At 40.9% G+C, this 13,443-nt stretch overlaps 1 protein-coding gene across 2 annotated transcripts in view; it reads right to left on the bottom strand.

The window, feature by feature from the left end:
* Positions 1–13,443, bottom strand: part of LOC311224416 (carboxy-terminal domain RNA polymerase II polypeptide A small phosphatase 1-like) — a 172,267-nt gene that overhangs the window by 3,527 nt on the left and 155,297 nt on the right. For both annotated transcript variants that reach the window (XM_084309386.1, XM_084309387.1), the window contains exon 4: positions 3,625–3,681. In XM_084309386.1, coding sequence (XP_084165512.1) covers positions 3,625–3,681 — 57 coding nt within the window. The remainder of the gene's footprint in view (positions 1–3,624; positions 3,682–13,443) is intronic.

The following is a 13,443-nucleotide window of genomic DNA, read 5'->3' as shown; positions in this document are numbered from 1 at the left end:
GCCTGAGATTGATGGCCGGTGATTTCTGAGAAGCAAGCCATGCTTGCTCATGTCGTCAGGCCACTGAAATAGCCACCTGCTGCTTGGAGCTGTCAAAGGAGAAGGCCACCTCGCTGTCAGGTAGCACTGTGTGCTTAGATCAGGCTGAAGCAGTGGTTTAAAGTGCCAATCGCCAAGATCTCCATTTGATGGTCTCATCAGAAAACATGTACGTTTTATTATTGCGGTCGCCACTACACAGCCACAGCACTACTATGATTATGTAATATACTGTATGTACTTATTTGTAATACGTACTAGGGATAAACCTGAATCCAAATATGAATTTGGGAAAGCACAGATAATGAGATGGACGCAGATATTTTTATACTCTAATATGCTTGTTATCCAGTTATCCAGAAGAAAAAAACGTATTTTTATGTTATGAGCTCCATTGATGCAGCTCGCTCCGCCCTGGCCACCACCACCGTGTTCGCCATCAAAAGCTACCAATAGGACTGCTCTGTCTCTTCGTTTGGACCCACAGAAAAGAGTTTTCTCTCGTATCTCGGCTGCTCCATGATGAGCAAGTTCTCCCCGACATTTTCAAACGCCTGGAGAAAGCTTGTCTTAACTCACCATCATGAGTTATGCACGTCAAAATTATTATATTTATTATCACCACGCGCATGGCCTTTGAAAACCTATTTCAGAACCACAACCCGAGATGTGCTGCACTCCTCTCCCTCATTCACTGAGAGCACAGTGTGCTGCCCACCTCTCCTCTCCTCTCCTACGTCACTACCTTCACCGATGTGCCAATTCCACGAATATGCTTTATAGATATAATTTATCTGTTCAAAAGTTGTCATGAGATGTCATGGGTTGTCCTGGTATGACAAATACAAATGCAGCTACTGGTAACTCGCAGGCGTTTGTGGAGATACTGAATAAAAACGTGAATCGCAAGGCTTTTTTTTTCTTTTTTTTGCACACACTGTTCATATTAAACATATTTCCACATTAATAACTAATAGGTATCTTTTGACTGTGGAAATGATGGTTATGTCAGTTTAATGATCAGGGAAAACTATGTTATAAACTGAACTACTATATTGGAACTGAGGCGGTATCCGCTCCTTCTTCCTCATTTATGCAAAATATGTCATATTTAGGCTATATATCATTCTTATGTCTGAGGAATTCATTAGATAGACTTTAGCCATTTACAAAATCTTGAACATGGGCAATTTTTTATTTGTAGGAGAGACGTGAGCATTTTTTTAAGATGAGTTTTGAACATGGATAATAAGTATCATGCATCACACTTTCTGCTCTATAAAACTGATTTGGTTTCCAGAACATCACACAAATATTAGATTAGATTATTAAACCTTATTTCATGGCGTTTTAACATTCGCCGAAATGCTTGATTGTGATTGGTCAATAGCGCTCGTCAGAGGTCCGTTATTACTCGATAGCGGACCTCTGCCGAGCAATAATGACCGCTGTGCGCAGCTCTAGCAATCAAGCCCACTGACACACACTGCATCAGTGCAGCCAATCAGACACACCTGCCGGCTGCTGGCGAAGCTGCCGGCGATGACAGCGGAGCGACAGAACAGAACTGCGTCTGCATTTGATCTCGTCTTGTCGATGGTGTAAAATGAATTAGGTATATTGTTAGTAAGTTAGCCATGTAATAAGCGGGATAATGTATAGCTATACTCGGTCATTGTCGCAAAATAATTGACCTTCACTACGTTTAAAGAACACCTCGGCGAGGCGCCTCGGTGTTCTAAACTCCGTGTCGGTCAATTATTTTGCGACAATGACCTCGTAGCTATACATTATCCCTTACTTATTGTCAGAGAACAAGAAAATGGTATATGGCCTACATATTAGTCTACAGGCTGCAAACCATTGTAAACCACTGGAATAACAAGACGGAAGTTTACTAATCTTGTGGAGCACTGTAATGGAGGCCTGTCACTGCTAGGTGCTCCTATAAAAAGGAATGGAAAAGCCTGTACCTTGTGAGTTGAAGATTGTGCTGAATAATGAATACGATACACAACTAGGCTGCAAACGGTATGCAACTATTTCTCCGTCAATGAACAGATATAAATTTGATGGAAAGGTATTACTGTCTATTGGTTTATTTTTTATTAGAATCTAATGTAATCGTGCCTTTGGAGAAACGACAGCTTTGCGGGTGGTAACATAATATGTCAGTTCACCCTCTCTAAACTTTTCTATCCATCAAAATGGACACAATTCTGGCAGAGACTAACACAACATTAACACTGTTCAACAACCGAATACTCCTCATTAAAAAGGAATTAAAAACATAACAGCCACATACTGTTATACAGAACACAACAGTGTGAACATCCATCTCTGCGCAATTGTGGTGCTGAAAGGACAGCGCAGAGACTATTGGAATGGCGGTGAGTTTGGAAAAAGCTAATTCATATCTGATATGGTAAAATAAATAGGCAATAATTTGAGATACATATTGTGGTGAATTAAGCCATATAACATAGTGTGTTTTTTTAAGTTGATAGGTCTACATCAGAACACGTTGACTAGCAAAAAAAACTGTGTTGTTCAAATCCCTACTTCAGACAGTTCATAGAACTTAGTTTAGTTAAAATTAAAATAAAGAGAGGGGGCACAAGTCCAGATGGAAAGTACAGTATGAGGAGGTAGAAATATATTTAATAATGAATTCTATGCAAATCAATTTGATGCTTTGAAGGTACAATTGCATTCCATGAATATTAGGTTAGAAAATACATTCTAATACAATACAAATACAATTACAGTAAATGCGATTAAAAACAAATATTTACCTGTTGTGAAGTGTTAGTCCGTATGTCAGTCAGTGAAGACACAACAAAACACAACAACTCTGTTGTGGGGTTCTACTCATTTGTTTATGTTTGGATTTTCGGATTGGGCCTTTAAAGATAAAAAAAAAGTATCCACCTTTTCTCCTTCTTTTTCTGTTTTTCTCCCATCCCAATTTAGTCGTGCCAATTCCCCCCTCCCCTGTCTGTCTCCGCATGTGCCCCCCACTGGTCGGTTGTAGGGAGGGTTGAAGAATCTATCGCATGTCCCCTCCGATACATGCGGAGTCAGCCCGCCACTTCTTTTCACCTGCCAGCGCGGACTCTCATTGGCGAGGTGTAACGTGTGGGAGGCTCACACTACCCTTGACATCTCCTGTCCTTGCTGTGCAGGCGCCCTGACCGACCTGTAGGAGTTGCTGTTTACAACGACCAGATTACCACCCATCGACTCCCCTCCCGCTGACTCTGCCAATTGAGTCAGTATGATGGCCGGCCCAAGCCGGAGGCAACGCTGACAGCCGTATTCAATACCGGTGTCTCACGCGTTGGTGATGAGCGCTTAGACCGCTACGCCACCCAGCCGCCGGCCTTTAAAGATTTTTTATCATTTAAATTTGTTTTAACTTTACTACATATTTTGGTTACTGGTGTACCACCTACGATTATTCTCAGAGTCGGAGCAACATTGCAGCAAGCATGTAAAAATAGATACTTCTACAATTGCAAGATCTGCAACTTATCCTCGGTTGATGTGGATGTACACTGAATGGTTATTAAAGCATGTGCGTACCTGGTGAACCGTTCCGTCAATTTCCACTGGAATGATAAAATCTGCGTTGTTCACAGGCTGTTGAGAGGGACAAAAGAGTGGGATAAATAAGCAAAAATGAATTCAGCAAGAATGAATTAAGCAAATAATTAACAACCTCAAATGGAGCAAATCAAAGCTTTCTCTTGGAAAGTGAAGTTGTGTCACACACAGAAATAAAGATGCAATCTAAGCGTTTTGTAAATAACCTGACACTGTAAATAATATGGCTCTTACTGCCCTCATTGAAATATAGGGCATTGCTGCATTTAATAACAGCAGTTGTCAAATATATGACTCATCTATTCACACTTTACAGGTACTATAATTTTCTATAAGGCAAGACACCTTTTCCTAAATTGACTTCATGAGGTCATATAGACGTCAGAGATTTCAAAGAACAGTTTGAAAGGCTTTTTGGGGCTGCTCAAGTAAGTGCTCTGGTCTCATTCTCATTCAGGGCTATGCCTCTTACTCAGGAGTTCATAGCAACGTGTGCCAACCGCAAAAACATGCAACATCTGAAGTCAAAATCAAGTTATTGTGATTTGTATGTATAATGTATGTCTTATTTGGACCCATGGTCATTTGGAATTGATGGGATTAACTTCCCTCTCTCTCTCACACACACGCACACAAATACTGTAGAACCTTGCTAATCTAAACCCCTCCAGCACAGTGGTTGTTGAGCCAGTGAAATATTTGTATATTAAAAGCTTCTACGTGTCGAATTTCCAACATCGATATATCATTGCATAATCTATTTGGTAATTACTCAGAAAATACGAGACAAGTTGAGAAAGAACTGTTGCTTCTCATCACAAAGAGGACGTTGCCACATACTTCCCCCCCTTACTCTGTTTACATGTGAGCCAAGTGAAGAGGCAAGATGACAGAGGAGACAGATGAAAACACTTTTGGTGACAAACGAGTTATGCAAACATGAAGGTGTAATTATGCTGGTTGAAAAACATAAAGCAATCCTTCAGGAATGTCTGTCTGGGTTTTATACCCATAGTGCATAGCTTTGAAGGGAAGCACTAACATACATAACACCTCATATAGGGGAACGTTTCCTTAAACTGGTGAACTTGTAAAAGGTTTTTTAGAACGATATATTATCATTAAAATGCCAATAAGTTCAAATTCTTCACACAACTTTAAAATACACGGACAAGGCTTATTCAAAATATGAAGCATGTATGTAAGGATATAAAAAAAAATATGGTTGACTTGAAATTAAGTTGATATAGAATAGAATAAAATAGAAATACTTGTATTATCCCGAGGGAAATTTGACACTGCAAATCGCTCAACATTAAACATTTAGACAGAACAGGTCACCAATAACAATAACAAAACAAATCAAATTGCCTAAGATAAGAGTAGAATAAATAAATCAGGACTTGTGTCCAGGTAAAAAACACATGTACAATAAAGACGTAGAATCCCATTGCAGATTTATTTGGTTTATTATGCACTTTAGATACACCAGTCATAAGAACAGACACTGGGTGTAGGTGTGCAGTCAAACTATATATTGGGGCTTCCGAGGAAATACATTTAAAAATAAATAGACACAATTAGCTACTGTTAGATTTAACAGAAAATGTGCTGTATTTTTGTGGGCATAACCCCAAATCAATTAAAGAGACACAATCCTCAGTAAATACTGGCCAATCCCAAAGGTGTACTGGCTGTATCCACATTCATTAAGTAAACTAGCGCAAAGTAAAGGACTTGATACCACTGGATTAAAGAAAGTATTGACAACTATGGAAAACCTATTGACGTTTGTGAAATGAAGCCGGAAGCAGACAAATATAGAAGGTTAAGTTCAAGTTCTTTAATAGTTGTCATACAGAAGTACAGAATACTTTCATACAAAATGCTTCTTACTGTTACGCTCCAGAGACTGTGCTATAAAGGATAGGATACATTTTCCAACCCAGACCTTATTAAAATATTGTTTCCCATCATATAATTAATACATAGCACAACCTCACTGACGGCTTTAGTACTGAGAAGAACCCTCCATTGCAGCCTCTCTGTGGGCTTTAAACACAATCCAAATGGGCCATCGATAGGATCCTATCTGATGTCCAGGTTCCATAACACCCCTCTCAATCCACCACAGACAATGGGCATTCGATTTTTGACACTTAATGTTGATGCTTACGATCAAATGGTAAATGGACTGCATTTATATAGAGCTTTCATCCAAAGCGCTTTCCAACTTATGCCTCACATTCACTCACACACTCACACACTGATGGCAGAGGCAACCATGCAAGATGGCAACCTGTCTCGCTCAAGGACACTTCGGCACACTGCCGGGAGGACCTGGAATCGAACCAGGAACCTTATGATTACCTTCTACCTCCTGAGCCACTGTCACCCCCATTCTTTTTAGTTTATCATGTGTAGACTTAACGCTATATATGAAATTCTCAAATTCTATCTGGCTCAGTTTGTTGTTTATTGGGTCATTTAAGACAGTTAGAGTTTCCTGTCAAATGAAAGCTTAACAGGCTACTTTAAAAATAATAGCAACAACCCACCAAGTAATTTAACACTAGAAGCTCCATAGACCTACACCACTGGGCATTGGGATTTTAAATACAACAGTCTCCTCCTTTCATGACTTTCTTAAATAATTATGATTGGAATGCCAGCGCTTTCACAGTTCTAAAAACATTTTTTAAATAGTTACAGACATGTTTAGCATCTTTTTGTCTCTCAAACCCCCCTTTCCTGTCACAGTAGACCACTGGACGTCAGTACCCAGAGGTGTGAATGTAGATCTGGCCCACTCTGCATTCACATGCAATGATTACCACTCTGCATTCAAATCGCTCGCTTATGCTAACAATAGTACAGTGATGAAGCTCAGAAGGAGAGGGGAAGTACATTAGGACACAGCAATTATGTAAAATCATAGGAACAGGATGAACAATCCAGTGCCTGACCTCTCATTATTTTCAGAGAAAACCAGCCAGACTTATTATGCAGAAACAAACAGGCTGGGAATGTTGACACATAGCAGAGACTGTAGTCTTGATGGTGGATGAAATTATTCCCATTGATCATATTTGGGTAAAAACATGGTTGTCGGACACAATGACAACCACTGAATAAAGTGCAAGGCAACGTCAAGACTTTGCGTAAATGTGTGTGCCTTGCCTCTTTTATTTTTTTATTCTATTTATTTTTGTGCTTTTCTGTATTTTTCACCCATCCCAATTTAGTCGTTATGCCAATTCCCTTCCTGGTCGTTGCGCACATTGCCCCACTGTCGGCCTGGGGAGGGTGTGGAACTACCACATGCCTCCTCCGATACATGTGGAGTCGCCAGCCGCTTCTTTTCACCTGACAGCGAGGAGTTTCACTGGGGGAACATAACGCATGGGAGGTTCACGCTATTCCCCCCAGATCCCCTGCCTGCTGAACAGGCGCCCCGACCAACCAGTAGGAGTCGCAGTTTACAACGACCAGGACACATACCCCACCGGCTTCCCACCCGCTAACACTGCCAATTGTGTTAGTAGGGACGACTGACCAAGCCGGAGGTACTGCTGACAGCTGGATTCAATCCCAGAGTCTCTGCGGTGGTAGGCGAGTGCTTAGTCCACTGCACCGCCCTCACGCATGCCTTCTTCACCATATATCTTACATGGTAGATTCGCACAGGATTAAATTAGCAATGACCTCAGCATTAATAGTCCCATGTGAATGTGAACAGATAGCAAGCTCATCTCATTTTTAGGCTATCCAACAAAACCATATCTTGCTTGGGTATAAGTGTATGCCAATGTATCATGGAGTAACGTTGGAGGCCTTGGCTAAATCCTATGATCTCTGCTGGTAAGTATTTTCCTTAATAATGACCTCACCCCCTGCCTTATCAGCAACTACTGTATGTGTGTGTTCATGTGGGGGCTTGTAAACATGTAAACCTGCCCCTAGAAGCCTACTAGGTTACTCCAGCCTTAAGTCATGCATATTTACAGACATGAAGTAAGATATTGTAGGCCTACCGGTATATTTCATAGTAGGATCAAATGACAACCTTGTGTTATTCCAGTTTTGGGAAGTTAGCCAGAACAGAAGTGGGTACTGTATATCATCAGCACACAGAATGGTGTGGCCGGTCACCTCTCCAATTGCACACGACATGTAAGTTCCACTGCTGGCATCTGCCACATGAATCCTGTTAATCTTGTACTTTATCTTGGCATTGGGTAGTCGCAACAGCTTGTTTATAGACTTGTTAAAAACTTGTGAAACTGGCCTAGAGTCAGCAACAGTCCATGTTGCATTTGAGCGCTCACATCAGCGATTCAAACTGAGCAGTGGAGAAAGGGCAGCAAGAACGGGCCTTGAGAAACCCTAGTTAACCCTAGTTTAACCCTAATTTAAACCATGATACCATGATAAATCTACTTTTCGAAGGCCTAACTGTGTCTAAGCCCACTGAGAAGCTGCAGCAGAGGGGTAAGTTCCTCAATACTAAAGCTATCAATGTTCCTGTGTGTAATATGCAATGCTACTGTATGCTACGCTAGCTACATATCACAGCCGGGCAAATTAACGTAGAGTGAGATGAACTTTACAATCCCCCAGATGGAGGTATGTCATGTCATTTAATTGTACTTACTCAGACTCATTCTATAATAACTAAATGTAACGTTGTAAAATGTAATGAGTTATTAAATGTGGGTGACTTATTTGCCAAACAACGGAGTTGAAGTTACTCAGAATGTGTCTGAGTAAGTAAAATTGAACTATATGAGATATCGTCCCCTGGGGGATCTTAAGTTCATCTCACTATACTTGTATGCTCATTTGACCGGCTGTGATATGTAACTAGAGTAGTGTAGCATGACATATTACAGCTAGGAGCAGCAATCAGTGAGGTTGTGGTATGCACAATTATAATTAATGGGTAACAACATTTGAATACGTGTTGAAAAATAGTGAACCTTCTAATGTCCTGAATCTCTTAATGTCAAATTTATAATAGAAAATAATGAATACATTTCACTGTATGTCCCTCATCACTCATTGTAAAGCCAAATTGTAGAACAAGAACATTAAGTGACAGCTTATGCAAGAACACTCTTCCAATTTCAATCTTCCCCAGAGTCAGATGAAGTTGTTGGAAGTTGTATTTCTTCACTTTTGACTGAGCTAGGCTAGCTGCTCCCTACTGCTTCCAGTCCTTGTGATAAACTAGGCTAGCATGCACCTGGACCTCTACTGCTTCCAGTCCTTGTGATAAGCTACAGTAGCACCTGGACCTCTCAGAAATTAAATGGCTATAACGGTCATGTTGCCATCCAACTAGCTGAATCACGTGTTGCTTCTTTTCCATCTCACACCGTTCCAAAGATGATTGCTCCACTGCTCCAAATCAAGAAAATAATTATGGTGGCGGACATGATGGTTACGTCAGTTTAATGATCAGATATGACAAAACTGCTCAACCGGATGAGCCGAGCAGTAACGTTCCTCATTCTGGGTTCACTTTGTCTGCGGCCGGTGCCAGTAATGTAGGAGAGAGCTGTCCGGTTACGGAGAACCAATGGTGTTTCGTAACTCACAGGTGTCGCAGAGATATTGAGGAGAAACGCAGAATTGTGTGGGTTTTTCTCTCCAGACGCACAGTATTCGAAAAATTTCAGTTCAGCTTAATAATAATAATAGCTTCATTTTATATAGCGCCTTTCAAAAGACCCAAGGTCGCTTTACAACTAACAAAAGTAACAAACATAGTGGACAGACACAACATAAACATAAAAAGTGAAAAATTAGGGGTTAAAGGCCAAGTTGAAGAGGTGGGTTTTGAGCAGTTTTTTTGAATGAGTCCAGAGTTGGGGCGTTGCGGAGTCCAGCGGGGAGGGAGTTCCAGAGGGTGGGAGCTGCCACACTGAAAACTCTGTCCCCGAAGGTCCGCAGACTGGTTCGGGGGATGAAGAGCTGACCAGTGTCCGTGGATCGCAGGGACCGTGACTGAGTGTAGGGGTGGAGGAGGTCAGTGAGGTACTGAGGTGCCAGAGCGTGGATGGATTTGTAGGTGAGCAGGAGGGTTTTGTAGGTGATGCAGGATTTGATGGGGAGCCAGTGGAGGTGGATGAGGGTGGGGGTGATGTGCTGCCAGGGTTTGGTGCGGGTTAGAACCCTGGCAGCTGAATTTTTGCCAGGGTTTTGCTTGGGACCCCGGACAGGACCCTGTTGCAGTAGTCCAGGCGGGAGGTGACAAAGGCATGGATGAGGGTCTCAGCTGTGGAGTCGGAAAGTGAGGGTCGGAGTCTGGAGATATTTCTGAGATGGAAGAAGGCGGATTTGGTGACGGAACTGACATGGGCTTGGTAGGAAAGGGTAGAGTCCAGGATAACGCCCAGGTTGCGGACCTTTGGGGAAGGGCAGATGGAGCAGCCGTCTATGTCGAGGGTGAGATCCCCAACCTTCCGGAGCAGGGCCTTGGGTGCCACAACCATGAGCTCAGTTTTATTGTTGTTGAGTTTGAGAAGGTTAGATGACATCCAGGTTTTTATTTCATGAAGGCAGTTGACAAGGGAGCATGGGGGGAGCTGGGTGGATGGTTTGGTGGAGAGGTAGAGTTGTGTGTCGTCTGCGTAGGAGTGGAAGCTGAGGCCATGGCGGCGGATAATCTGACCGAGGGGGAGCATGTAAATGGTGAAGAGAATTGGGCCAAGTACAGAACCTTGGGGGACGCCTTGGTTGACTGGGGCCGGGGGGGAACTGGAATCGCAGATGGTGATAAACTGTGTCCGGGTGGTGAGGTAGGATTGAAACCAGGAGAGTGCTGAGCCAGTGATGCCAAGGTTGTCGGATAGGCGGGTGAGGAGGATAGAATGGGAGACTGTGTCGAAGGCTGCAGAATGGTCCAGGAGGATGAGGATGCTAATGTGGCCAGAGTCAGCTGCAAGGAGGAGGTCGTTGGTGATTTTGATGAGGGCGGTCTCTGTGCTGTGGTGAGTTCTGAAGCCGGATTGAAAAGGCTCATAGAGCTCATGGTTGGACATAAGCTTAATTTCAGTTAAAATTAAAAATAATATAGGCACACAATTAACCTAAACTCAAAATACGCTGTAAATAAAGTGCTGTGTTTGATACATAATAAATACATAGGCCTAGGGCTGGGCAATTAATCGGGGAAAAAAATCGCGATCTCGATACATAGACCTATGCAACCGCATTTCTAAATTATGAAGAATTTTTTTATAAAAAAATATATATAAAAATTATTTAAAAAGAAAATTATTTAAAAAAAAAACGTTTTACTTAACTTTTTTAAATGATGACGACTCTGACTTGAGTTATTTTGTATGTTACAAGAGACTTTTAAGTTTAAGTCAAGCACTTTCATATATGTTATGTTTAAGTTTAAGTCAAGCACTTTCATATAATTATGTTATGTTGTCTGTATTAAGAAAGAGTGCAATAAATGATTTTATTGAAAAAATAAGAATCGCGTGAGAGAATCGTGATCTCAATTCTTAGAGCGAAAAATCGTGATTCACATTTGAGCAAGAATTGCCCAGCCCTACATAGGCCTATTATTATTATATGGCCCTGCAATATTTTTTTTAATAAGCTGATACGTAGCTAGCTACTCAAATCACTACAGGAATAAGCAAGTCCTTTACATTATTTTACTACTGATGACGTAACAAGAGGTGTCGCATTTACTAGGTAAAGATTTCAATTCCTATCCCTTGTAGCTTTGTTTTGAAGGGCCACTAACCAGTCAAGTGAAGGCATTCCAAAATGAGGGGTAGGGCCAAGGGAAGGGAACTTGGATTGGGCCTAAGTGCATATAAAACTAGCACACCCAAAGGCTGCTATTCATATGAAACGAGTAAGTAAGTCATGGTAATAATCAGTATTTACTAGTTATTTTGGGCCAAACATGGAGCTTACAGGGTCTGACTCTGTTTACACCAATATCCAGTGACATCTATGGGACAGACGATGACGACCTGACAGCAACACGTGGCTTCACATTACATAAGTTGTAGTGACATGGAGCATTTTGAGATTGATTACTTTGTGTAGGAAAATGCTGCCTTAAAAGGTCAATACAAAACTGATCAAAATCTCCTTTGAACCCTCTGAAATTTGGACTAATTTGCATGTGAATCCATCTCACCGACGAGGACATTCTAGAGATGTGTGTGAAGGTGTGAATTTCAAACAACAACTTTTAAACATATAGCTGCTAGCAGCGATGACAGGGCAGCTGACAAAGGCGACAAAGGATCCATTGGAAGTCCCTGATTAGGTCAAGTATGACATTGGCTGAAGTGTATTCATTACTGTGGCATGGTTTTACACTTTCAGTCAATTTAAAGTGGATATATTATGTACTGTATAGTTTCAACTACTACAACAGTCTTCTGTTGTTTTGGTGGGTGTAGCGTAAAGAGTAGAGTAAAATGTTTAGAAACTGGGCAGTACGGTGTTCACCTACACCTATACACATTTATGTTTTTTTGCAATCTGAGTGAAGGCCTGACCAGTGAAACAGCCCAGCAAATTTTGTGTTATTCAAATTTGTTTCATGAGATTTTTAAATGTTGCCAAAAATGAAGTCCGCCACCTTATGGGTCCTGAAGCTAAATTGTAAGGTATATCCAGACACACACACAAAGAATGGATTGCACGGAGCAAGTTGCACCCTTACTTACAATTCATTATGAATTGAAAATGGGGGACCCTGATGTAAACAAGACGAAAGTCTTTCTCTGGTCTGCATCCCCTTAACAATTGTGTGTATTGAGCCGTACTGTATTGTACCCATTTTGCAATCTGTTAATAACATTTTCATTCAATCAATCAATCAATCTGCACTGTGATTGATTGAATGAAAATTGTATAATTTATAATTTGTATAATAGAAAACATTTAATAATAATAATAATAAAATAACGATTCCACTCTGATGAATTTCAAATGGACCAATTACTTAAAATTAGTGGTGGGAATTAATTCGAGACTTTATAGTTAATTAATAGAAATGAATCGCATTTTAAACAATATTTGATGCGAAAAGCTACATTTTTCAATTCAAATGGATTTTGGTATACGAGTGAATCAATACATTATACATACGTTTAAGCAGCTAAATCTTGTTCATTAACTACTACAGAGACCAACAGTCAGATCAATGCAATAATTTTTTTTTTATTATTATTTTTTAAACACACATATAAACAAACATGACAACACACGATAAGATACACAAGCACTAATACACAGTGTATATCCAACGAAATTACCATTTATACCAATGTCTTATATAGGATATACCCCTAATACCTGTTATCTAAAAACCTACACACATATGCTCCAGCTCGAACCCCCCCCTCCCGGACCCCTCTTTGGATAGTACCTCCATTATCCCTCGCTCCTAACCAGACACTACCATTATAAGCTAGCTTTTATTCTCTCCACCACTTCTAACCACATTGACATTTTGGATTCATTGAGACCCAGAATTCTTGCTGTAGATATTTCTTGATAAATCACATCGAGATATGTAAGAAACCAAACTTTCCGGCACATTCTTTCCGGTTGAAACCAGCGTGATGCGATCAGCTTTTTAGCTACTGTGATACCCGATAAAACCAATCTCTTTAGCTGTGGATGTACTGCAAACTCAAAAACATCATTCAATAGTAATACAGAGGGGTGTACAGGTATATTCCAAGATACGAGTTTTGATAATTGTTGGGTCACATCTTTCCAGAATATCTTAACTGGTGGGCAGTCCCA

Source organism: Notolepis coatsorum, assembly GCF_963971535.1.
Source record: "Notolepis coatsorum genome assembly, chromosome: 3".
Taxonomy (NCBI): domain Eukaryota; kingdom Metazoa; phylum Chordata; class Actinopteri; order Aulopiformes; family Paralepididae; genus Notolepis; species Notolepis coatsorum.
The sequence above is the reverse complement of the archived record's forward strand: the minus strand, read 5'-3'. Positions and strand labels throughout refer to the sequence as shown.